Source organism: Phycodurus eques, chromosome 5, assembly GCF_024500275.1.
Source record: "Phycodurus eques isolate BA_2022a chromosome 5, UOR_Pequ_1.1, whole genome shotgun sequence".
NCBI classification, from domain to species: Eukaryota; Metazoa; Chordata; class Actinopteri; order Syngnathiformes; family Syngnathidae; genus Phycodurus; species Phycodurus eques.
The window spans coordinates 19,882,461-19,909,235 of NC_084529.1; the positions used below are offsets into that span (position 1 = coordinate 19,882,461).

At 40.9% G+C, this 26,775-nt stretch overlaps 2 protein-coding genes across 2 annotated transcripts in view; both read right to left on the bottom strand.

Moving 5' to 3' along the window:
* LOC133403248 (transcriptional enhancer factor TEF-3-like) overlaps positions 1–15,962 on the bottom strand; it is a 51,040-nt gene extending 35,078 nt beyond the window's left edge. Inside the window, exons 1-2 of the mRNA XM_061677981.1 lie at positions 15,768–15,962; positions 3,707–4,066 (exon numbers count right to left, since the gene is read on the bottom strand). Of these exons, the coding sequence (XP_061533965.1) occupies positions 3,707–3,713 (7 nt within the window). The 5' untranslated portion in view covers positions 3,714–4,066; positions 15,768–15,962. The remainder of the gene's footprint in view (positions 1–3,706; positions 4,067–15,767) is intronic.
* A 2,516-nt stretch (positions 15,963–18,478) lies between these two features.
* Positions 18,479–26,775, bottom strand: part of si:dkey-82f1.1 (DENN domain-containing protein 2A) — a 39,805-nt gene continuing 31,508 nt past the window's right edge. The window contains 9 exon segments of the mRNA XM_061676594.1: positions 18,479–19,136; positions 19,437–19,523; positions 20,734–20,906; positions 20,908–21,040; positions 21,696–21,801; positions 21,916–21,957; positions 22,667–22,844; positions 26,216–26,364; positions 26,445–26,585. Coding sequence (XP_061532578.1) covers positions 19,105–19,136; positions 19,437–19,523; positions 20,734–20,906; positions 20,908–21,040; positions 21,696–21,801; positions 21,916–21,957; positions 22,667–22,844; positions 26,216–26,364; positions 26,445–26,585 — 1,041 coding nt within the window. The 3' untranslated portion in view covers positions 18,479–19,104.

The window sequence follows — 26,775 nt, forward strand, 5'->3', positions numbered from 1 at the left end:
ACATCAACAGAACCATCAAAATCCTGGATAAGAGCTGCTCTCACAGCTGTTAACGAATCAAGTGTGACGAAACCAAACAGCTGCATCAAACAGGATGTAATAAGATTTAACCCTGCCCAATGAGTAAATACGCACACTGAATAGAGGCATACAAATTGCTTTAACAGTTGTATGGGGAGATAATATAATTTTCAATGCCACATTCCACACTAGTCTGCACTGTACTAAAAGCAACTGTTTTGGGGTTTTTTTCACCCCCATTATTCCAGCATGAGGCCTACAGTTGGAGTGCAGGGCTCATCTCTTGCTGAGAGCCACACAAGGCAGGAAATATTTTCCTTGGCAGACGCATGTCGGATTACCACAGGCGCACAGAACCACCACAATATCCTCAACACCGTCCCTGATAAGCCGGCGAATAGGCCTGCTGAGTAATGAGCTCAAGGGCCAGGAAAAATGTGGCAAATATATGGGGTATATGTGCTGAAAACATACCACTCAATTACGGAATTTACAATGGATACAAGCACACATTCCTTCAATGTTGCTGCTTGGAGACTCAATGTCATACTTGCACCAAAGAATGGCATTCATTCCGCAATGGGAATTTGACCTAAAATTTAGAGTATGTCGCATTCAGCCAACAGACAGATTGTTACTTTTCTGTTTTGTCTATGTGTCCATACATAGCTTGTGGAAGGCCACCAAATAACCTTTCCAAGAGAATCAACTCATTGCCTAATAGACATTTAATTTGGCCACCAGAGAGATGACAACCAGTCGACGCTGCGACAACATGATCAACACTAAAGACCTACAAAGTGGCTTTGCATTGATTGTGGCTGCTTGAATGACGTGAGTTGCTGGCCACTGGTGACCTTAGCTGGTGATTTAGTAAACACCTGTAAAGCTGCAGGGGCTCCAAACTATGAACCTACTTTGAAAACTCTAGCTTTGTGTTCAACTAAACAGGTCCAGATTTTACACAAAGTTCATTTGCAAGTGAGATGAGATCAACATTTCAGTATATCTACTTTTTGTGACATTTTTGTTTGGTGGTGTGCCGTAAGATTTTTCTCATGTAAAATATCTACTTCGGCTCATTAAAGGTTAGGAAAGGATGTCTTAAGTTTAACTCATTCACTGCCGTGGACATTTGTATTCATCAACTAGAATCCAAACGTCTATTGTCAATGACGTATATATTTGTGAAAACAGGCGGCATTGAATGAGTTAATGTACAGGCACTGTGTCCCTAACTAAAACAGGCAACCTTAACCTTAACCCTATCTCCCTAACCTGAATGGACAGGCATTGTGTCTTTCTATTTCTAACTCATAACTCTAAACTGTCCCCTAACCCTAAATCCAACACCAACCACCTATCCCTAACCTCTTAACCTGAATAGACAGGCAAGGTGTCTCTAACAATCACCCACAAGCCCAAGCCCAAGCCCTAACCCTCTACCCTTGCCCCTATATACAGAATGTTGTTACGGGTTTTACACCATTCTGGGATTGGAAAAAAAAACTGACCATAGAAAACACTTTCCCAGACAGTCAAGTGTATACCAAAGCAGCAGGTGGTAATATATTACCCATTATTCCCAGTAAGGGACGACAGCAATAATGTAAAATCAAGAAAAAGGAGTCTTACATGTGACGAATACCCCCAACTCCCAAAAAAAATGTAAATAAAAAATTGTCTGGAGTTTGACAAACCCTACACACATTTTCAATGAACTAAAATGCCTTTTGTGTGTGGATGACAAAGGATATAAAAAGTTAGCCAAATACAGTTTCATTTTGACCTGCATGTCTGGTTCAGAGAAAAGAAAGTTTACAGTAAATCACCTGCTTCGACTTCCATTAGAGTGGCCATGTCTTTGCCGAAAAAGTAAAAAGAGATGGCCCATTAAAGAGAGGGAGAATGATTTTCAAACCGCGAGGTGAGGACGAGGTAAATCCCCGAAATAGCACCCGTGGACTGAGGGGACAGGTGTGAGAGAGCTGTGCTGAGGCCCCGAGGCCGTGCAAGACACCACTGTCCACCTTGGTGTTTATTTGTGCGTGTGTGTCACCCCCCCCCCCCCCCCCCCCCCCACCCCCACCCCCACCCCCCCGCCTCCCCTTCAGGCGCTCAAAGGGTAAACATCTATTCTGGTTTAGGGTTACAGCTGAGCTGCCTTGAACCCCCGGACTACCAAGTGCACATGCCATTCCTGGCAGGCCAATGCGCTCCCTGGTGTACGTCACCCCGCCCCCCCAACAGGGTCCACTTTTTTCCCCAACTTTTCACCACACTTTGCCCATATAACCTCTCATTTCTGTGGTAAAATGGGACCCACAATCACCCTCACCAGGGTGATCTTGGTGGCTTAAAAGGGTTTAAGTGTCAACTAAAGCTGGCAACAATAACAGTTAAAGTAGCGGTTTGGCACTGTCACAATTTAAGGCGATGACAGAGCTCATCTGGTAGCGCCAATACTTATGTCCAACGTGTTTTCCAATAGCCGGATCTGTCCGAGACACCACAGGACATGCCGTGCCAATGCCATTTGTTAGCAAACGTCTTTCAGCGGCATCATGGAGGAATGCCAGCTTACCTTTGCAGACACCTGTTCAAGCAGTGGCATCGCTCAGATTCTTTGAAGTTAAAAGGAAAGTTATCCTGATTATTTTTCAGGGCTTTTAGCTCAATTTGTTATTTTAGGACTGAGCTGGGGAGGAAGTGCACCTGGTTTGAGGTGTTTTAGGGTAAACAATTGGGCTCCATTGTCTCTGCTTAACATACAACTAGGGATGGTTATTATGATTCTACCAAATGTGAACAACCCATTAACTTAAAACATAGGTATGTACCTCACCAGGATTTCTGGCATAACATTACACCCCTACTAAATAGCTACATTGTGAAAATTGCAATAAAGACTTTACCGACAACACCATTAAGTGATGTTCACTATACTGGTCAAATAAGTGGGTACACATTGCAGCGAGTGCTTTCAGTTGTTGGTCTAAATGTCACAAGTTGACATTAACAAGAATCCGTGGGCTGGAATTACATGAATTTGCTACAGTTGGCTTTGCTGCCTTTCTTCTTAACAAGGCAGTTCATGTCGAAGAGAAGAAAATTGTCGGAATACTAACTATTCAAGATTAAATTGGATTGGTAATTTTCTCAACCAAGGAAATTTCTATCAATACACGTCTTACAACACATCATCATCCGATGTCTCAGTTTCATCTGGCCACCATTTTCCATACAGCTTATCATGTTCAGGGTCACAGGGGAGCTGGAGCCCAATCCCAGTTGACTTGGGGCCAAATTGGAGCTACACCCCTAGTCTGGTCGCAGTTCAACACCAGCTGCATGAAAGTCAGCGATGTGAACCACTACACAACTACCCTGCCTTATAACTCATCAGTTTGTCATTTGTTCTGGAACATTTTCTAAATACAATCGCAAGAGGCTTCAGATTCCGAGCCTCAGTTAACTAGCATGGATTTGGATTCTGATATTTTGCACAGGAAAAGACTGAGCATCTGCTGGTGAGGGTTTGGCCGACAATGTGTTGCGTTGAGGGACCGAGTGGAAGTGACAGCTGTGCAGGAAATAGAAGAAGGCGAAAGAGTGTGCGTGCACATGTGTCAAATACTCCTCGTCATACATCGGAAAGTGAAACGGATAGAGGGGCGGGGCGTACCGTACATCTTGCCCTCATCAGAGAGGATGATCTTCCTGCGGCCACAGGGCGGGTAGATGGCCAGGGCCTCTTGGAAGCTCTGCTCGATGTCGGGGCTCCACACGCCCTCCGCATCGTTCTCCAAGGGCTTGTCTAGCACGTCCCCCAGCTCCTCGCTCCCAGCCCTGGGGGAGGGAGCCGGCACCCACTCCGTAGACGTGGTGGGAAGAAGGGAAGGGGACCACGGAGCAAGGGGTGGATGCTCGAGGGTTGGGAAGGTAGTCCGAGGCAGGTGAGGGTGGAAAAGAGAGGTCGGTTGGCTCGACGGTGCGGTCCTGCTTGAGTGGAATCCACCAGTGTGACGTTGTTGGCAGGGAAGCACTACAAAGGCAAGAAAAATGAGGCTTTACATGATCAGGATTTTTGGGGCCGATCACCGATCAGGAAGTTTAGAAAAACGATAACCGATCACCGATCCAATCACAAGATGAAGCAATGTGTCCATTTACATGACTGGTTCATTTATTCTATATACTTCTGTACTGTATGACTTGTTCATTTATTGTATACATTGTGTGTACTGTATACTGAGTACTGTATCCATCCATCCAACCATTTTCTGTACTGCTTATCCTCACAAGGGTGGCGGGCGTGCTGGAGCAAAATTATTCTCTAGCATTTTAGACAAAAGTTAAAACATCAAGGAGGTGTTCAAGGATTGGCCACTGACATAAGTTTAGGTCAAATCAACATTACATGACAGAAATAATGGGTGATAACTTACTGTAATTCCATCCATCCATTTTCTGAGCCGCCTATCCTCACAAGGGTGGTGGGAGTGCTGGAGCCTATCCCAGCTATCATCGGGCAGGAGGCGGGGCACACCCTGAACTGGTTGCCAGCCAATCGCAGGGCACACATAAACAAACAACCATTCGCACTCACATTCACACCAAGGGGCAATTTAGAGACTTCAATTAACCTACCATCCATGTTTTGGGATGTGGGAGGAAACCGGAGTGCCCGGAGAAAACCCATGCAGGCACGGGGAGAACATGCAAATTCCACACAGGCAGGGCCGGGGACTGAACCCCGCTCCTCAGAACTGTGAGGTTAGACGCTCTAACCAGTTGTCCACCGTGGCACCAACTTACTGTAATTAAATTACTTCATTAAATACTGTTAATGACATGCTTACTCTAACTTTCTCACTGTCCCGGCTATAAGGACAGGTGTTGTCCAATGTTTGCGTCTGTTTGGCTTTTCCTTTTTTTTTTCCACGCTGTGTTGCTTGCATGCAGCATGCTCCTCCTTGTGTATATTCTTCAGGTGCCCGATCAAATTTGTTGTGTTGAAGCATTGAGATGACGTTCCCCACGACGTACTTCAGTTGTGCACAGACTGCAAATAACTTACGTGTTGTTTGTCTGAGACACCGCAAAATAGTCCCACACCGACCACGTGTTTTTTCACCGACAAGATTGAAAAAACTTTATTGGCCGTCAGACACGTGACAAGGCTAAAAATAAACTAGCTTTTGGATTCATATGCAACAGCGACGCGGAGTTAAATTTCTTGTGCGGAGCCGATCGATGACGTTAGTGATCGGATCGGCGAATGACGACATGAAAGCCGATCTGCCAATCAGATCGGCGTAAAGTCTAAGAAAAATAACTCAATCAATGCAAATAGTGCCATGGAATAGAATAGAACTTTATTGTCATCATCATTTTTCATTAGAAATTATCAAAAAGGACACTTATTTACAGAACAAACAACTGTTCACATTTGGGAGAATGACCATATTATGATATGGTAGCTATGCAATTCTCTCCATTCAAACTTCAGACTTTTGTAGAGGAGGGTTTCGATTAGGGCTGCAACAATTAATCGAATAACTCAAATAATTCAATGACAAAAAAAAAAAAAAGTCAAAGCAAAATCTCTGCCTCGAAGCTTCGCAGGAGTCATTTTTCGACAGACAGACTAATGTTACTGCAGACACCTACACCACTTTGTGTACAAATAAGTTAATAAGGAGGAAAAAGTGGTTACTCTTTCTCTCTCTCTCTCTCTATTAGCAGATAAACAGAACTGCTCAGACTGTTGTTCTTGGTCATGTCATGTTTTTCGGACAGCCACCTGTTGCGAGGCAGAGTTCAAAGCATCATCATCATAACTACCCCATAGACCAATGAAAGAAATAGTCCCATTGGCCTATTATTTCAAATGGCAAATTATGGGGGCCGCAATGCTTTTGGAAAGTCACTAAGAAAATGATCAGGCATCTAATCATACAAAATAACTGAATGACTTCTCTGTATTAAATATAAAACACATCAGGGCCTTAGATATTGCCATAAAAGTCATGACTACCCCACAGCTACCCATAGCAACATGTAAAAAAGCGAGTTTGATTCGGTTAGCGCAGGCGGGAAAACAAATAAAGTGGCGCCTGGTGTGAAGATGAGCTGGAAGGGGAGGGAGGGAGGCTAGAGGGACCCAAAGTCAATACACGAGGAGCCACATTAAAGAGGGATCACCATCCAGACACACACACACACACACACACACATACACACGCAGGGCCATCGCAGGTTATTAAGGCCAGAGGGGACTTTTTAGTTCGCCCATTCCATCATCTTCACTGCAGCTGTCCGCATTCTTAATTGTTAAGGTGGAATTTCTATAGGTGCAGAATGTAAGCGCCAATTAATGAGGTTAATTAAGTTTGACACTGACATCAGTGAGATACGCAGGCATGGGGCGGAATCACAGAGAAGTCCAGCGACAAATGGACATCCTGTTAGCTCTCGACACAATGTTGTTAAGGATGTGCGTGTAAAATGGAAACGGGCCAAGACGGAAGCTCTTTCTGGAGAAGGACCTCATGACTCAGTACAATCGGAGCTTTGTCCATTGCCTAAGGACTCCCCAGCGTGTCCATATAGGGCAAGAAAAGGACAGGGAGGGCGAGCAGCGACGTCACTCATAAGCCCAAACATGAGTGTGAGTTACGTGTGGAGGAAGGACGGTGGCTTCAAAGCAGATTATACTGGGGAAAGAGGAGAAGAAGTCAGGTATGTGCAAGGCAGAAGCTCCCAGAAAGCACTGTCACTCTTCTTCTGAGCTCCCTGATGTTCCAAAATATTTTCCTGTGGCTTCTTTTTTCCCGCCCACACAGCTAAACATCTAAGCAAACCAAAATTGATATTGATCCAACTGTGACACAGAGTGCCACAATCCGTTAGATGCTTGACTAAGGCAGGACAGTGCTTGACTTTGTAAGCCCCATTCTGTGATGGCACCTTTCATAAAAAATAAAACAAAATAAAAAACTGTCGTTACCCTGGGGCACACATTTTCCTATTGTTGCAAAGTCACGACCCATTTTCATAGAAGGTAAGAAAAATAAAGATTTTTTTTTAAATAGCCTCTGAAAACATATGTACCGTATATTTTTAAATGCTGATTCAAATGAATTTGCTGTGCATATTGCTGGCCATGAAGTCTGCCAGCCATAGGCTGAGCTGCACTGTATTTGTTTACGGAGTAAACTAGTGGCTAGAGAACAAGGAAGTAACTATCCATCCATCCATCCATTTTCGTTACCGCTTCTCCTCATTAGGGTCGCGGGCTGCTGGAGCCTATCCCAGCTATCTTCGGGCGGGAGGCGGGCTACACCCTGAACCGGTTGCCAGCCAATCGCAGGGCACATAGAAACAAACAACCATTCGCACTCACATTCACACCTACGGGCAATTTAGAGTCGTCAATGAACCTACCATGCATGTTTTGGGGATGTGGGAGGAAACCAGAGTACCCGGAGAAAACCCACCCAGGCATGGGGAGAACATGGAACCCCGGTCCCCAGAACTGTGAGGCAGATGTGCTAACCAGTCGACCACCGTGCCAGCAGGAAGTAACTAATTTAAGATTTTTTTTTGTCACTTTGCTACTACGTTCCGTGTGGGAACTTAGTATGCCTTCGCACCGTACTGTAAAAATCCGGTTAGGAATACGTTTTTTGTTTTTGTTTTTTTACTAGCTGTCTGCGACCCACCCAAAATGGGTCTGTGACTCACTTTTGGGTCCCGCTGCAGACTGCAGAACATTCATGAAATCTGGAAAATTTTAAAACTCCGGACTGCCTCTAAGTCAGGGTAATGGATTGACCCGCTGACTATTTCAGAGTCTATTACGCAACAAGGCTAAAACCCATTTATTCATAAATTTGTCACACTGAATTTTCCTGGAAGGATTTTAAGTCGAACCAAGTGATATCCAAGATGGCGTCTTACAGTTAGCTTCATGTCTTTAAATAAGTCTTGATTGGTTATGGGATGTATTCTAACTTAGTGTCAACAACATTTTAACTAAATGCTTAAAAAAGCTCGGCATCTGGGTTTACTTCATAATAAATTATTAGTGTGCTGCTTGGCGCTCGCAAAGTCAAAACTGTCCAGCAGGTTAATTCAGCAAAAGCCCCCGCTCTCCACTCACACACCCCAAGCACGGTCCTACATTCACGCCCAGCGAGGCCCCTTTTGCCTGGATCCGCTCAACAGGATAATCTCCCCAGCTGGTACTGTGGTAACACAACTGCTTACCCAGTCGAAACAAACAATCATAATGACCCAAAAAAAAAAATCCTTCAAAAATATCCCACGTAGGATATAGATTATGAAAAACATCACTTGGATGTTAGAGATTTGCAGGTGAGAGACAATTACTCCAGCTAATTATATTTTTTATTTTGACTCAAACATTTTTGGGTTATAGGTAGAGGCGCAACGGTTAATCCATTATTCGATTATCAAATTAATCGATAAAGATTTTTGATAATCGATTAATCCTTTAGAGACCTTGCTTAACTTAAAATTGTCAAAATCCTCAGAATTTCAGCCTCGCAACAGTCAACATTAATAATTATATTTATTATAATAATAATAAAGCAGACTGGTGATCTTCGTGTTTCATCAAAATAAGGCATTTTCAAACATTTTACTTTGGAAAAGAATGATCAACATTTTTGACGATTTTCTGACATATGTTACGGACCAGGCGGCACGGTGGTGACTGGTTAGAGCGTCAGCCTCACAGTTCTGAGGACCGGGGTTCAATCCCTGGCCCCGCCTGTGTGGAGTTTGCATGTTCTCCCCGTGCCTGCGTGGGTTTTCTCCGGGCACTCCGGTTTCCTCCCACAACCCCAAAACATGCATGAATTGAAGTCTCTAAATTGCCCCTAAGTGTGAATGTGAGTGCGAATGCTTGTTTGTTTATGTGTGCCCTGCGATTGGCTGGCAACCAGTTCAGGGTGTACCCCGCCTCCTGCCCGATGATAGCTGGGATAGGCTCCAGCACGCCCGCGACCCTAGTCGCAAGGAGAAGCGGCTCACAAAATGGATGGATGGATGTTACGGACCAAAAAAGGAACTGAATCATAATCAATTGAGGTTTGTGTTTTTTCTGCACTGCCAATTTGAAATAATGTATAGTTTTTTTTAATAAAGGGATGGAAATTTTAACTTTTTTTTAAGTCCAAGTCATCGATTATTTGTAAAAAAGAATTGACAGATTAATCGATTATTAAAATAATCGTTAGTTGCAGCCCTAGTTGTAGGCTTATTATTTGTCTCCACTAGTCACAACCTGCACTAATCAGCTGTGGAATGTAAATGCGAATAAGGCAACAGTATGGGTTAAGGCTGGAATGATGGAAAGTTGCAGTGAGAAGTGCCGAGAGCAGTGGGACTGTTTTGTTGCCTGTTTTGCGGAGCGCACATAAATATGGCAATTGTAAAGGAAAAAAAATCCTTGAAATGATGATATATAATGGTTTGAAAAGACAACACAATGTTGTTGTATTTTGTTATTGCTTTTTGCTTTCTCTTTTCTCCTTTTTCATTCCCAGGTTCCCCAACTAGGTTACAATTTATGTTACTGTGTTTTTTTTTATTTTCTCCATTGTTACTGTTTTTTGTCATTGGTCATTTCAGTCTCTCGCTTCTCTCTCCACATCCCCTCCTAAACCACGTACTGTTCCACTTCATTACAAAGAAATGAATACAATAATTTGCCTCATAAACAAAAGCCAACAGGATGAGAACACGAAACAAGTGATTCTCAAAGTGTGCTAGTCTCGAGGTACTAGTACTTGTCCTATGTTTAGGTGCGGTGTTAATGTTCAAACTATGCATAATGTTACATTGGCTTCAAAAGAACTAATTAAATACAGTGGTGCCTTGAGATATGAGCTGTCACTTTAGCCAACTTTGGCTTGAAATATCAGCAGAAATTTGTGTTACGAGTGCGCTTCAGGCCAAGGCGCACACACCAGAATGAGCAGCACTTTGCATTGAAGGCGAAAGTGTGACAAAAAAAGTTTTTTTTAATTCATGAATTCATTTTATCCATCCATTTTCTTCACCGATTAGCCTCACTAGGGTCACGGGCGTGCTGGAGCCTATCCCAGCTATCTTCGGGCGTGAGGCGGGTTACACCCCTGAACTGGTCGCCAGACAATCGCAGTGAATTCATTTTAATTCATTTTAATTATGTCATATAAAGTATAATACTATTGAGTGCTATTCTATTTTTAAAAACAAAAAAAAATAAATTGTTGGGTTGTTGGGGAGGCTGGAGCAGATGAGCAGATGAATGGCATTTCCATTCATTTCAAAGGGTGTTTTGCATTACAAGTGTGGTCAAGGAATATGTTAAAGTCTCATCTCAAGGCCCCACTGTATATTTTTCTGGAATAAACCCTCTTCCTCATTTTTAATGAACACTTAACCCTACTGTATTTTAATATAGATCCTTAGGGTGGTACTTTGGAAGTATTGTTTGAGGTTGTAAAAAAAAAAAAAAAAGTACAACCTCAAAAACTGCTCTCGACTCACCTGCTGCACAGCAAATCTGCTCAGGTACAATAAGATGTACAGATCACTTGTACTGCATAAATAAGCTGGTAACAGGTTTAACGAAACAAAACAATTTCTTTAGCATTTTAGCCTCCCTAACACACACACACACGTACACAAACACCGCAGTGAAGGGGGTTACGAAGTCTTTGTTGTACAAGACTCATATGCGAGGCAATATTGGTCATTCTCATGCGAGCCGGGGAGGAATGATCGCTATGTGGGATGAGCGCAGTGGCGTCTCAGAGCGACTCCTTCTTTACACCCATCGCACACAGACACTAACCAAGCAGAGTCGCTACATTGCGGTAAAAAAAAAAGAAAAAAAGAAAAATCACTAACAAAAAAAGTATTCTGCAAAAAGACAAACATTCACATCCCTCAGCGGCTTGACAGCTGTGTTCTTTACCGCTCTGTCACCCTATGCCATTCCACCTGTTGCACCCGCTGCAACACACACTCCTGTCAGCCGCCCTGTGGGATGCCATCACACACACACACACACACACACACACACACACTTGCGAGCTTGAACCCTGACTGACAACACGCACACTCGGCCTTTCAGCTCCAGCAGCTGTACCAACTGCGAAGTTCGGCATAACACCAGGTTGAAGACACAGGCGAGCATTGTGCATGCCGTCTGTGTCCATATTTATTCGATTATGAAGTCAAAAAACACAGAAAGTGGTACAAGCTACAGTTCAACTTTAATTTGGGGGTGAAAGCACCCCTCAAATTCAGACAGAACTGAAAAGGAGGAAAAATGTGATACCATCATAGATCAGGAAATCTGATCTACTGTAACATAGGAAAGGGTCTCATTGCTTTGTCGACTAATTGATGACATCATTTAGATTTTTGTATTTGATGTGTTTTTTAATAATAACAATTTGCACTCTACGGTATTGTACTTTATAAAAACATGTATGAACATAATTAAATAGAATGTGAAGTATTTAACAGTTTGTGCATCAGGCCCATTGACACGGTGCTCCTTCTGGTGTGCACACCTTGTCTACCAAGGGGCAGTATTATATAGACATACATAATAAGCATACAGGAGTTTCACAACTAAGTGACTCAGTAAGCTGCAATAATAATCGTAATTTTTCACAGAGGATGAAGAATATATGCCTGTGACTATTTTTTTTTGTGTTGCTGCATCGTTTGTGTTCAAATATCCATTGCTTAAAGGGTTAAAACTACTGCAACATTGATGTTAGTTTTGTTAGCCCTTCAATGCATTTTGCATTGTGTGTTAGCATTAGGCTGGAAGACTTTCGTAAGTCATAGTTTGGTTAAATACAAGCAATTCTCTTTGTTTTATGTTCAAACTAAAATTGAGAATGGCAATAAACAGTTTGAAGCAAGCACATTTTTTGAAGAATCATTCACTTTCTGCTGCTTGTTGTGAGGTTTGCTGCCAACATTTTGTGCTCATAACTATTTATATATTTTTTTAATTGTAAATCAAAACCAAAAAATTGGCTGAACGACGGCTTATATCACAAAGAACTCGTAGGTTGGGTCACTTGTAAGTCAAGGTACGACTATATTACCAAGTAGCTCAGTCCATAATGGCTAATGACTAGACTTTACACCGATCTGATCGGCCTGATTGGTATCGGATGATAATTAGCATTATATGTTGATCGGCTGATCGGCTTTAATGTCATAATTCGCCGAATGTCATTGATTGGCGCCGCGAAAGACATTTACTCCGCGTCGCCATTGTGTACAGTATATTTGAATTCAAAAGCTAGTTTATTTTTAGCCTTGTCACATGTCTTTTGACGTATACTGTAAATCTGACAACCAATAAAGTTTTTTTTTTTTTTTTAAATGTCGGCAATGTGGGACAGACAACACGTCTGAGACAGACAACATGTAATGCATGGATCAGGCTACAAGACAAATTTGGTCTTTCACGATTGCACTATGTCAGACTACTGCAATAAAATCTTGTATTCCGATACCACCGCATCCCGTCTTTTTACGATCACTGGGCTTTATCTTGTCAACTCAAACGTGACCGGATAATCTCGTTACCATGGCAACAACATTGTGATGTGTGTATTATCAGAACAAAATGGGGAAACACATGTGCTGGTGGTCACCGGTGCTCGGGAGATTGCGTTCATTTAAGGCTTGCTTGAGGAATGTTCACGTACTTTTAATATGATACCCCTCGCAAGCAGGCAACAAAACGATATGTAGCCTAGTGCGTACGGTTGTGCGTAAACATCATGGCGTGATGTCGAATCATGCGCTAGAGTTTCGGTGTGTGTGAAGTAATTTAATTACAATAAAGTCATTAAACTACAGTAAGTTAGCTCCCATTATTTCTGCCATGATGGAATGTTGGTTTTACCTGACTGATTAGAATACATGACCTGACTACAGCAATGATTTCCAACAGTTATGGAGCGAAGGCACATATTTTACAATTGGAAAATCTCTCGGCACACCAACAAATAAATATGTCACAAAAAGTAGATACACAGTAATTAATGTATGAACTTCTTGCCCTCTAATAGAAGAGCATTTATTTGTTCTGTCTGTCACTATGCCTCACTGTCAAAAATAGAGGAACAAAGATACATAATTTCTTGTAAATGAGTAATTTTTTGAGCAGTTAAGTAAAATTTTATCATTTCCCACGGCACCCATGAAGATTGCTCATGGCAGACTAATGTGCCACGGCACACTGGTTGGGAATCACTGGACTAGAGAATGAATACTTTAAGATACTCAGTGTACAGTACACAAGTTTATAAAGTAAATTAAAAAGTCATTTAAATAGACACATTTCTCCATCTTGTGATCGGATTGGTGATCGCTTATCGTTTTTTGGATACTCGCTGATCGGTGATCAGCCCCAAAAATCCTGATCGTGTAAAGCCTACTAATGACTAGCATGGAAATGACTGAACATGCTTCCCAAAAAATGGCACATTTTTCCCGGCTGTGGAGTCTTTTCAACGGATGGGTAGTTTTACTTTATATTACTTTTATTTGTCAGTTAACACATATTTTATACTTTTATGACAGTTTTCAAGAATTCAAAGTCACCTTTACCTGAATAATTTTTTTTTTAAAGTTGCAGCCTAGTAAGCCAAGGCCAAGTTGCGCATGTGTCCAAAGGATAACTTGCATGAGTACCGTTTGTGACATTTATTTACACCAGTGTATCATATTTTATAACTACTTGTGTGTTGTTGATTTTTAAAGAGCAACACTGAGTTTGTTAGAAGTTAAAAATGATGAGCATTTAGTACGGACAGTTGGAATGATTCAACATGACATAATAATGAGACAAAGTAACTTTGTATTTCGGCGGCATGGTGGACGACTGGTTAGAGCGTCTGCCTCACAGTTCTGAGGACCGGGGTTCAATCCCCGGCCCCGCCTGTGTGGAGTTTGCATGTTCTCCTGTGCCTGTGTGGGTTTTCTCCGGGCACTCTGGTTTCCTCCCACATCCCAAAAACATGCGTGGTAGGTTAATTGACGACTCTAAATTGCCCGTAAGTGTGAATGTGAGTGCGAATGGTTGTTTGTTTGTATATGCCCTGCGATTGGCTGGCAACCAGTTCAGGGTGTACGCCGCCTCCTGCCTGATGATAGCTGGGATAGACTCTAGCACGCCCGCGACCCTAGTGAGGAGAAGCGGCTCAGAAAATGGATGGATGGATGGATGGAACTTTGTATTTCTTTTAAAAAACCTAGCCATTCATTTTCTGTAATGCTTGTTCTGTTCTAGCCCTGCTTACTTTGAGAGAAAGAGAGACAGGGTACACCCTGGACTGGTCACATCAGTCGATCGCAAGCCACATATAGACAAACAATCATTCAGGATAATGAAAACCAGTTATATAATATGATACATCGGTGTAAATAAATATAGCAAACAGTATTGGACATTTGAGCGAGGCTTGGCTTATGAAAGTAGCACATTCCACATCCATAAAAATATGTAAATTAAAAACAATTTGAACAGTTCAAAAGTAAAGTAACTAAGAAATGTTTTTTACCAGCTGAAATGTACTCTGAGTATTTAGCATGCTGGAGTCTGGATAGTATTAATATAGTCTTATCACAGCCACAGTTGATTCCAAACCTAAACCTCAAAAACTGGGTGGCAGTCTGGCAGATGTCTGACCACTCAGCCACTGTTCATATTCAAAGACGGACTACACTCCGGACATGTCGCCAGTCAATCACAGGGCACATATAGAGACAGACAGCCAATCATGCTCACGTTCACACTGTCACAGAACTACTTCCACCCAAGTCAAGCTAATGTACCGCTACTACACCATTAGTGACTTGCTTTTTAAATCCTAAAAATACTTTAAGGACACCCTGTATTTATATTTACACCCTTGCATCATATTTTGTACCTGCTTGTGTGTTGTTGTTGCTACGTTTTTTTTTAAATACACAACAAGTTTGTTTGACCTTGAAAATTATGGGTATTTAGTGTGGCCTTAATGTGTACATTCAAAATGACTTGATTTAAATAATTCTTAATTTAAAATAATAATTTCGTTTTATTTCAGCCTTTTTTTAGATAACATTTTGAACGCCCCAAACTTTATTTGGCACACAACCACATAAGTAGTATACAAAATGTCGAGGTGCCAAAAGTAAGTAGTGAAGTAAAAACTAAGTACTTGTAACGGACTAAATGTACTTTGTGACGTTTGGGGCTGGAATTGAGCAAATGAAATGAGTACCTGAACTTCGCGAGAAGTGACTTTTGGTTTAAAAAAATGAACGACATCTACTTTCTCCTGTTTTTGTACTTCATCCGCCATTAATGGATGAACGCGGCAGCCGCAGGTGTTTTAATTATCTACGTCACGCCAGGGCCGACCCTATTAGCTTCCCTCAAGAGCACAAAAGCAATGACGCGACTCCATTAGAAAGTCGTCCAAAAAGTTCACCGCTGAATCACTGCGAGCGACTACAACGGGGACTGGAAAATGTGCGAAATGTAATCTTAAAATGCGGAATACTCGAGGAATGTCGTCGCCGACAGTGAAAGGGAATCACGCCGAGCGGCAAACTGAGTTTAAATCGTGGCACCTAGTTACAGTTGAGAAAGTTTACCCAGGTCGAGGTAATTGTGAGGAAAAACACTATGGAGATCTTACCTGGTGGCAGGTGGAGCAACAGTTGGCCAACTTTTTTCTTCCCCCCTTCTCTTCTTCTTCGTTTCTTTTTTGTTTTCTTGTACTGTTGTGCGGCCGAGGCTCCTTCCCGGTGCCGCTCGTTTGATGCGAGAGGAGGGCAGGAATTTGTGGAATTAGCCGTGGTATGACATGAAGCCCGGAAAAAAAAGCCGCAGAAAAGACCGTGGGAGGGGAGGCACGTCTGACCCGTCACGCGTCATCACGAAGGGGAGGGGGGAGGAAGAGGCGAGGTTGGGGGAAGTCTCATTGTGTCAATGTTGAGAGTCAACCGTTCACACTGAGCTGACCAAAAATGTGTTTCATGTTATTACGCTGTAATTGTTAAATTGAAGTTAGAATGCTCGAATGTCAGCTTTCGCACACTAAGTGCTGAGTGTGAATGATTGACTCTCAGCATTGACGCATAATAAATGCTGAAAGTCAAGCATTCACACACATAAGATCAGTGATTTAAATATTTGTATTTTTAATGTTGAGTCAGTCCTTCACACTGACTGTTTTAAATACGTTATTGTTAATACATTACCATTTATTGTGTTAATGCTGAGTCAGCTGAGAGTCAATCATTCATACTAATACTTTGTTGTTGTTATTAATGTGTGAATAATGGCATTCCAGAACTTAAATTAAATGCACACAATGTCAAAATGTGTTTCTTCTTGCTGTTGTGTTATTATTCTCAGTCAAATCATTAACATTGGCGAATGATACTGTGTCAACTAAATGTTTCATATTGTTGTTAACGCTCAGTCAGTCAAACACACACGCAAAAAAATATATTGATTGTTATGTGAATGATGAGTCAAGCATTTACACAAATACGATTTATGGTCAGTACAGTATATCCATGAGACAATGAGTAAAAATAATGTTTATTATGATTGTGTTCATGCTGAGAGTCAACGATTCACACTAATGATACTATTGTGTGAATGCTGAGATGAGAAAAGAATGCTGTGTCTATATTGCTTCTGTGTGAATGCTGAAACATACACTGATACTGTGTATTATGAGAGTCAGTCATTCGCACTAATGATACTATTTTATTATTGTGTGAATGAAGAAACCCAAGATTTGTCCGAAATATTTATTCTTGTGTGAATGCTGAAAGTCAAACATTAAAATTAATTATACAGTGGGTCAAAATGTTTTATTTTTCCTGTGGCGTGAATGCTTAGAAACAAGCATAAACGTTGGCACTGTCACAATAATATTAATTCTGATAATGCTTAGTCAGTCATTCACACTCATGATTCGCTTTGCAAATGACGACATTCACGCATGAAAACAAAGTGTCAAAAATGTGTATTCTATTGTGTGAAAGCTGAGCGTCGACTATTCACCCTTATTTATATTAGGTTTTATTGTGTGAGTGAATTATGACATTATTTTTATTCCGATATGAATTCTGAGAGTCAAGCATCAACACCAATGATACAGTGTGTCAAAGTTTTGGTTATTTTTTTCCTACAGGGCAAATGCTTAGACTCAAGTATGCGGACTAAAGATATTGTGCATCAAAATGTGTTTATCGTGGAAATTCTTTATCCTGTGTGTGGAAAACATATCTTCTGTTATTTGAATGCAGAGAGTAAGCATTTTGACAAATAATAATGTTCAAATGCTAATGTTAATGCTGTGAGTTAAGATTTCACACCATCCATGCATCCATTTTCTGAGCCGCTTATCCTCACAAGGGTCGCGGGAGCATTGGAGCCTATCCCAGCTATCATCGGGCAGGAGGCGGGGTACACCCTGAACTGGTCGCCAGCCAATCGCAAGGCACACATAAACAAACAACCATTCGCACTCACATTCACTCCTCGGGGCAATTTGGAGATTTCAATTAACCTACCATGCATGTTTTTGGGATGTGGGGAGAAACCCGGAGTGCCCGGAGAAACAGAATTTTCCTACCAAGGACAAATTTCCTGTCCACAGAGAACTATTGTTGTCTGCAATTGTAGGTATGAAGCAATGGGACCCCCCAGTGGTAATTCTAGGAATTACTGCCCTCGGCTCCAGAAGTGTACATAAAAAAATAAAAAATAAACTGAGGTTCATTGAGATCAGGATGTCCATCAAGATTTAAATGATGTTACATAATGTATGCAGATGTACAATCCTTCGTGTAGATCAGTATGGAAACCACATCATGGGCTAAATCAAGGATATGTTATCAGTGTTTGAAAGCCAAGGCAAACACTTTTGACGAGTCAATGAATATTGCCTTCAAAGGTTTGGGAACTCCCTCTACAAGTTGTACAATAGAGTGCTTCGCCAAACTGGTTTTTACCTTTTAAAGGCTGCAATAAAATAAACAACGGTAATGTCTGTTTTAAGTCTGCTTTCTAAACCACTGAGTGGTTTAGAAGTGGAAATAAAAAGTCTACACACCCCTGTTCAAATGCCAGGTTTTTGTGATATAAAAAAGATGAGACCAACATAGCTCATCATTCACCAGCCACCATTTAAAGTGCCTCTGATTTAACCCCAAATAAAGTTCAGATGTTCTAGTAGGCTTTTCCTGATAGTTTTGTAGTCACATCTTATTGCAGCACAAGGCATGGTCCTGGAGAGCTTCCATAGCAACAATATCAGTCAGGAGAAGGGTACAAAATTATTCCCAAAACGTTACAGTCCAAATAAAAGTGCCATCAAATTAAATTTACAACTTTATTTATAACGTTCCATTCTCAAAGGTTAAGGCAAACCTATAGATACTGATTGACCTACCACACACACCCATGCGCGCGTGTCAAATTCACCCCCCCCCCCCCCATCATACATTTTGACACTCGAGAATTCACATTCATTTTCTGCTCGTCTTCACATTTTCTTCCTCTACCTTTCATTTGGTGCTCATACCTACTCTGATGATAAACATACAAAAACAGTTAATTTACTTGTAAGAGTGGTACGTACACCCAACAAAAAAAAGTCTAGATCTTGTTAAATAAAGCCTATGAACAAACTACAGGAGATTTCTTTACACACACACAAAAAAGGGAGATTACGTTGATACAAAAAAAAAAAAAGAATATAAATTAAAGCCTCCTGTTGAAGAAGAAGTTGTACTAGTGTCAAAACTTCTACAGGAAATAGTTGGAATGGATGAGTGCTCCAGAAGGTTCCTGAAGTATTTACACTGTGCTTTGCTTTACACTGAAAGCTTATCCAGGATAGGAATTCACACACAACTTGGAATGAGTTTATTCAACTTTAAGGGTCCTCCATTCATTTGAAAGCTACCTAGATTATTTCCCCCCACCTTCTTTCGTCATCATGTTTGCAAGCATCACTTCTTGGAGAGGAATTTCATCTTGTTTCCTTCAAAAACAATAATGAGAAAGACAATATCAGAACAAAGTTCAACATGAAAACGGGAGTTCGCAAACTTTGGGTTTAGGGGACACATTTTTCCAAGGACCGCTTCATAATCATAACAGCAATCAAACATTCTGTAACTACCCAGTGTAACCCTAAATACCTTATTAATTAAAGTTTCCTATTTAGAAAAAAAAGCCATAATGTCACAATAATTCATATTTTTACACATAGGAAACAACATTTTTACAAAAACGAAGATATATTTTCTAAAAGGGTCTGCCACCAGTCAAAAAGGCTCACCTAAGCCTTTTAAGAACTTGTTGACTCCTCGCTGCTCGCTCCCAGGAAGTGAGTCAAGATACTCCTGTGCTCGTACCTCAAACAGACCTGAAGTAGGAAGGACACAATTCATCAAGAAAATGACTTCTACATTCACATGAGGCTCAGAGCTAAGCATCTACAGATTCACCAGTTAACTGTAATACAAAAAAAGTCTGATTCTTGTCTTCAGATATGCGCATAAACATTGCGGAGATGCAGCAGTATTGACGCGTTTACTTTTTCAGCCTTGGGAACCTCACTCCATTCCACCAGTCTGTTGTCAGTGTTATTAGGTATGAGCTTTTTTTTGTTTTTTTTTTACATTAAGGTTTGATTATTCCATGATTCTTATTCCAAGATGAGATGGGATTGCACCACCACCCGAGGCTCAGAGCTACTGTACACCTTTTCACAGTCACACACAAAAGTTAACAGGAACACAATAAGGTAAACTTATCCTTGTTGACAAATATAAGCATACCAAACCTTCAGCGATGCAGAAGTATTGATGTGCTAACTTTGCCAGCAAAGGGAACCTCATTCCTTCCCACCATCCTGTGCTGGGATTAGGATTTTTACCAAATGTTTTGATATAAATTTTACAGGGAAAAATTCCATGAACCTTATTTCAAGAATAGATTCGATTCTACCACCACCTGAGGCTCAAATCTAATTCTTCCCACATTCACATGCACAAGCTCACTAACATAATAAAGTACGCCCATGCTTCTTGACAAATACCAAATACGCAAATTGCATTGATGGAGTCGTACTGACGTGCTAATTTAGCCAACCTATGGAACCTCATTCCATTCCATCAGTCTGTGTGTTTCAGTACAGAGATTCCTATGGACAAATATGTGCATGCCAAAACTGAGATGATGGAGAAGTACTGAAACGCTAATTTCGCCAGCCTAGGAAACCTAACTCCATTCTCTCACTCTGTTGTCAGTATTATGTATGCATTTTTATAGTACTTTTTATACATATCAATTTTATAGGGGAGATATCCGTGAAGGTTATTCTCAGAGGAGATTAAATTTAATTTTACCACCAACTGAAACTCAAAGCTAAACATCTTCACATTCAGATGCACAAGCTAACTGTCAAAAGCCAAATCCAGTCTGCTCTTTCTTGAAGAGAAATATACAGTACAGTGTGTATAAAAAACTACAGGGATTCAGAAGTATGGCTATGCTAACTTTGCCAATCTACGGAACCTTATTCCATCCCACGAGTCAGTGCTGGTAGCAGGTATTCATTTATTTTATAGTACCTCTGAGGCCCTGTCTGCGAAGCTCCCTCTCCTGGATGAAGCCTGTAAACATCTGGGTCTCCATGAACACCTCCAGGAACCTCCTCAAACTCTTGGAGGTGACCGCCTTACGAAAGGGCTCCCGCTGGAAGGATGAGGAGCAGGAGGAGGAGGAGGACGAGGAGAAAGGAGGAGGGCGACGTGGGAGACGAGAGGGACGACTCGTCCTCCCGCTCCGACCCGCCCATGAAGAGCGAGTAATGGCCGACCATTTCCACAAAGAAGCGAACAAAGGCCTCCGACACCACCGTACTGAGCGAGCTGGAGTCTGGGAGGCGACAGAGGAAAAGATAGAAGCGGTAAAGTGCAATGTGTAACATCCAGAAGTCCAGAAGGGCTAACTTTGTCAGCGTAGGGAACCTCATTCCACCAGTCTGTGTTGGTATTAGGTATGACTATTTTATGCAAATGTTTTTTATCAATTTCAGGAGGCAAAATCTCACTGAAGTCTCTTATAAAAAGAGATCAAATAGTACTTCTGCCACTTGAGGCTCAGAGCTAAACCTCTTTACATTGACATGCAGAAGCAAACTATAACACGATAAAGTAAGTCCAGCCTACTGACGATTCCTTATTGATCATGGAAAAAGTACAGAGAAGCACAAGTATCAAAGCGCTAACTTTGCCAGCCTTGGGATCCTGATTCCACCAGTCTGTGTTGGTATTGGTTATGATTTTTTTATACAGTATTTTACGTATATCAATTTAAGAGGGCAGAATTCCATTAAGCGTTTTCCAAAAAGAGAATGAATGACACCTGAGGCACCAAGCGAAGTGTAACACAAGTAAGTCCAGCCCAAGATTCTTTTTAAGAAACATGAGCGTAGCAAAAGTAAAGGAACGCACGAGTATTGAAGCGTTAACTTTGCCATCTTAGGGAACTTCATTCCACTCCACCAGTAAGGATAAATGTGAATGGTCACCATTGAGCAGGTCTCCTTTGTCAGAGGCCAGTTCCCTCCTCTTCTCCAGTACATGTTCAAGCGCTGCCTGCAGCTTGTGGGGGAGAATGGAGTCCTCGTCGTCCATCTGTTGGAGGGGGAAAAAAGTCCACACTAAATATAATAAATTGAAACACAACATCTGTTCCAATCAATTCTGGAAACATTTAGGCTGTTCTCCATATGTCTTTATGTTCTCTACCTGCCGTAGGAAGCGGCTGTTGCCGAGGTCGACCACCAGGACCTGCAGGAGATATAAGACAGCGGTTCTCAAACCATCCATCCATCCATCCATTTTCTGAGCCGCTTCTCCTCATGAGGGTCGCGGGCGTGCTGGAGCCTATCCCAGCTATCATTGGGCAGGAGGTGGGGTACACCCTGAACTGGTTGCCAGCCAATCGCATGTTCTCAAACCAAGTATGGCCTAAAATAAAACTTAGCTCTCCAGGTACCACAGTCATGACTACAATTAAAAGTGTTCATCCAAAACAAGGCAGAGGTTTTATTCCTAAAAATATATATTCATTTTTGGAAGCCACTCCAAAATTATGTACAGTTTTAATATTAACAATTATGATTCAATTAAAATAGTAAGACAAATGAAGGTGGAAGAGTAAACTTACTTGCTGTCATTCATTAATCTTACTTGAAATCTAAGTAAACTTAGGAATCTGTTGACCCAACTTTAAATTGTTTTGCACTTTACCTTTAATTCGGGTTGGGAGTTTACTTAAAAAAAAAAAAAAGTAAGGCAATCATTTTCCTAACATTTTTTTAAGTACACTGAACAACTTAAATAAAAATGATACCTAAACAAATGGTTGAAAACAAACAATTCTAATAGAATAAATGCAAACGCATTGTACTTAAAAGTTAAATACCACTGAACTGAACTTAATGATGATCATGGATGTGACAAAACTCTTAAGTACCTCCTTGTGGTTTGGTCTTACCTCCTCTATAGGAAGCTCTTTGAGTCGAGGCAGCGAGCTGGAGAGCAGTCCGACAATGAAGGGGGTCGGCGTACACACGATATCCAACATGGAAGGTGGCAGCACGGGAATGTACGTGTGCTGCCAGGTGAACGGATAGAGGAGCGCCACCACGGCATGGCAACACTGCGACAAGGTGCTGCCAAGACACAACAAGGAACCACTAGTGATACACATACATGATAGTAAACATGATATTTACATGATATCATCTGGAATATCATATAGCGTATTAATTTATGGTGGGTTTTCCATAGTTGTAAGCACCTTTTTTGTTGATTCCAAACATTTATTTTGTCTTTTTTTTTTTTCCAATTGTAATGCTGGCTCACCCGAGGCGCTAATGCGGATAAGTGCTATAGAAAAATGGATGGGTGGAATTGATGTGGTTGGTGACGGTTGTGGCAAAATAGTACAATTTAACATTTCTAACATTAGATGGCAGTAGACTACTCTGGCTGAATGCATGCGTTCGATCAAGCCAAAGGTGTGTGGAAATGATGAATGAATATACACTGCTAGCGTGAGTGGAACGTTGCGCTCGGAAAAAAGAATGCACAACAGCACACAGCTCGCTTAATCTGTTCACATTTAATTCATTTAAAAAGAAAAAAAAAAGATTGATGAGACCAAGTTTCCTCTCGCCCGTTGATGAAAATATGCAGCGACCATAATATATTCTGAGACTTATATCGGAATCTAAGGAGACTAGAGTCATATTTTTCAGCGAATAAAAGTGTTATTCTTTGCAACAACAAAAGATGGGAATGTTACGAGAGCAATAAATTTTCATTTATGAGATTAAAAAGAAATGATATATGAACAAGTGAACGATCAAAACATCATTTTAGTATTACATTTAGAAACCTCGTAAAATAGGTTTTTTTCTTCCTCCCAAAAAATTCTTGTAATATTATTTTTTTCCTTTTTCAATTTTTTTCTATGATAGTATTTACTTAACTCGAGAAACAAAAAAGTGCAATAAATTTTTCTTTCTGGAAAATTACAAATAAAAATATATACAATTTAATCCTCACATTGAATTTATTTCTAAAAAAAACTATTTGATGTCAGATTAGGATTTTTTTTCACTCAGAAAAATATGACGTTATTCTTATAAAATTGTCTTTTTGTTTCAAAAAATAAAAATGCTCTTACTCTTATAAGAATAAGAACTTGAACTGAAAAAAATATCTTGAAAAAACTGAAAAAAATTATATCTTTCTATTGAATTGTTTATCTTCTTTTCTGTAAACAATGACTAAACACTTCTAAAAACCATATGCCTTGTTCTGAACATCCATCCATCGATTTTCTTTACCGCTTATCCTCACTAGGGTCGAGGGCTTCCGGAGCCTATCCCAGCTATCTTCGGGCAGGAGGCAGGGTACACCCTGAACCGGTCACCAGCCAATCGCAGGGCACATAGAAACAAACAACCATTTGCAATCACATTCACACCTACGGGAAATTTAGAGTCTTCAATCAACCTACCACGCATGTTTTTGGGATGTGGGAGGAAACCGGAGTGCCCAGAGAAAACCCCCCCAGGCACGGGGAAAACATGCAAACTCCACACAGGCGGGGCCGGGATTTGAACCCCGGTCCCCAGAAGTGTGATGCAGAAATGCTAACCAGTCGGCCATCGTGCGGGCTTGTTCTGAACACATAAATAAATAAAAATACATCTTCATACAATATATATTTTTTAATTCCTTTGTGGCCCTAACAATTCTTTGAAGAACAGTGATGATACAATTTATTGATATGCGTTTATATGAGCTGAAGCACGGGGCACATGTTGCTTTCATTAAATCCTGATTAAATGGCTGCTGCCACTGAAGCTGGACCAGGTGCGGCACAGCTTGGGGCCACTGTGCTAATATAATAGTTACACACTGCAGACTTTTAAAAGCTTTAGCGAATTGTGTGGGCGCAGGACTCTCTTTACTCTGGCATCCATGACAGTTTTTCAAAGAAGATGCCATTATTCCCCATGCAACCGTATAACACAGCGGCATTCTTTCCTCTAACACTTGTTAGTTTCGTGAGGATTTATTTGTCCACTTTGAAGAGTCTGACGTGCCGTTCTTCAGTTAAACAGATTAGCTAAAACAGGGCAGGGATTTCAAACTTTTTGGGTCGAGCGAACTCTTATAAATATTTATATTTAGAAATATTCATGACCTTGTTTAATAGATAGGAACATAACCAAATTCAGTTGAATTAAAATAAATTAAATGCATTCAGCCCTGGACGTGCGCCCCAACATGCTCCTATCTTTTGTATGGAAGAGAAGTTACTAAACATGTACCGTAATTTCTTGTGTATAATGCGGATCCATGTATAATACGCACCCCCAAAGTTGACCTCAAAATTCTGAAAAACCCTTCTACCTATGTATAATGCATTTTTACAATGCCTGATTTTGCTTCTATCCATATGATCAAAACATGAAATATTATCTGAATTTTGTTATTTTTTAAAGAATAATTCTGAAGTTAAGCACTTTATTTGAACACGTAATACATTTTTTATTTACTTGCTCTTATTTTGAAATTCACAGCCCTACTTTAATTTCGTAAATTAGAAAACACACAGTTGTGCTCATATGTTTGATTACCCAGGCAGAATTTGTGGGTACAATTCTTTAAAGAAAACATGAAGGACCAGGTGAAACACATTTCATTTTATTTTAACGCGATTCAAATTAAACGGTCAAGCATTTCAGAAAAGCATTATCATTAAACAAAACATAACCATAAAGAAATTAATGATGGTTGTTGTTCAGTCATCTGTCATGTTAAAAAAAAAATAAAAAATTCACAAATTCTGCCAGGGTATGTAAATTTATGAGCACAACTGTACATATATGCAGTCATGCGAACCCTTGTCATATTGGAATGAAAGTGTAGGCTACACCTTTCTCATAACCTCTAGGTGGCGGTGGGATTTTGGAATTAAAGTGTACAGCTTTTTAATAACCACTAGATGGCGGCATACATTTCTAAAATGTGAAAGTTTTTTTCCAGTTGCCCCTATACCTATGTATAATGCGCACGTTTGACTTTTGATAATTTTTTGGGGGGAATAAAATTGCGGATTTTACACGAGAAATTATGGTACAACTTTTAACAAGAGTCTATGGGTAAAGACTTTTGCAGCAAAGGGAGGAAACAAGTCACCAATCAGATAACACAGATGGTAGAAACAATTCATCATTAACTAAATAATATCTATCCTGCTGATCTAAAAATATATATAGGAGATACTTCCAAATATTAATTTATTTATTTTTAATTTTTATTACTTTTTTTGTTTTACTTATGGTAATGTGGTGAGTGGATTACCCACCCTCTACTGTTAGATATGCATTTTTTTTTAAAATGACATTATTTATTTGCAAATTCCCATGTTACAGCTTGTTGACACCCGTTTGTCCAGGGACTCCAGTTTGAGAACTACTGAGCTGAGGCATGGTCGATGGGTGATAAGAATACTGAGGCCAACCTGAGTTTGTCAGCAGTAAAGATAACCCGGCGCTCCAGAAGCAGGGAAGCGAACACTCGCAGGAGCAGCCGCAGACTCAACGAGGAGAAGAGACACTCAAAGTCGACATGTTCCAGACGAGAATCGGACGGCCGACACAGCTCAATCACCTGTGGGCGGGACGACAGCGGGGTGGTGACGCGACTGTGTGCGAGGGTGATGGAAAAAACACAGGCTGACCGAATCTCACCTCTGTTCCAGAGCCAGGCAGGAAGTTTTTGACACTGATGGTCCTTCCCGGAGCAGGAAAAGGAGCCTCCATGATGCCTCTCATAAAGGGCTGCACCAGCGCAGGTGAGATGGCTCTCCTCTTCTCCACCTCGTCCAGGATCTGAAAACATCCATGTATTTGTATTAGCAAAATCCATCCATTTTCTATACTGCTTCTCCGCTTCACTGTCACAGTAGACACTGAAGCCAAGGCAATCGTTGTTCTTCTCAGAGGAGGGAAAAAAAATCAGTACATATTACATGACAGAAAAAAATATTACAAGATTTTTTTAAAGATTTTACAAGCGAAG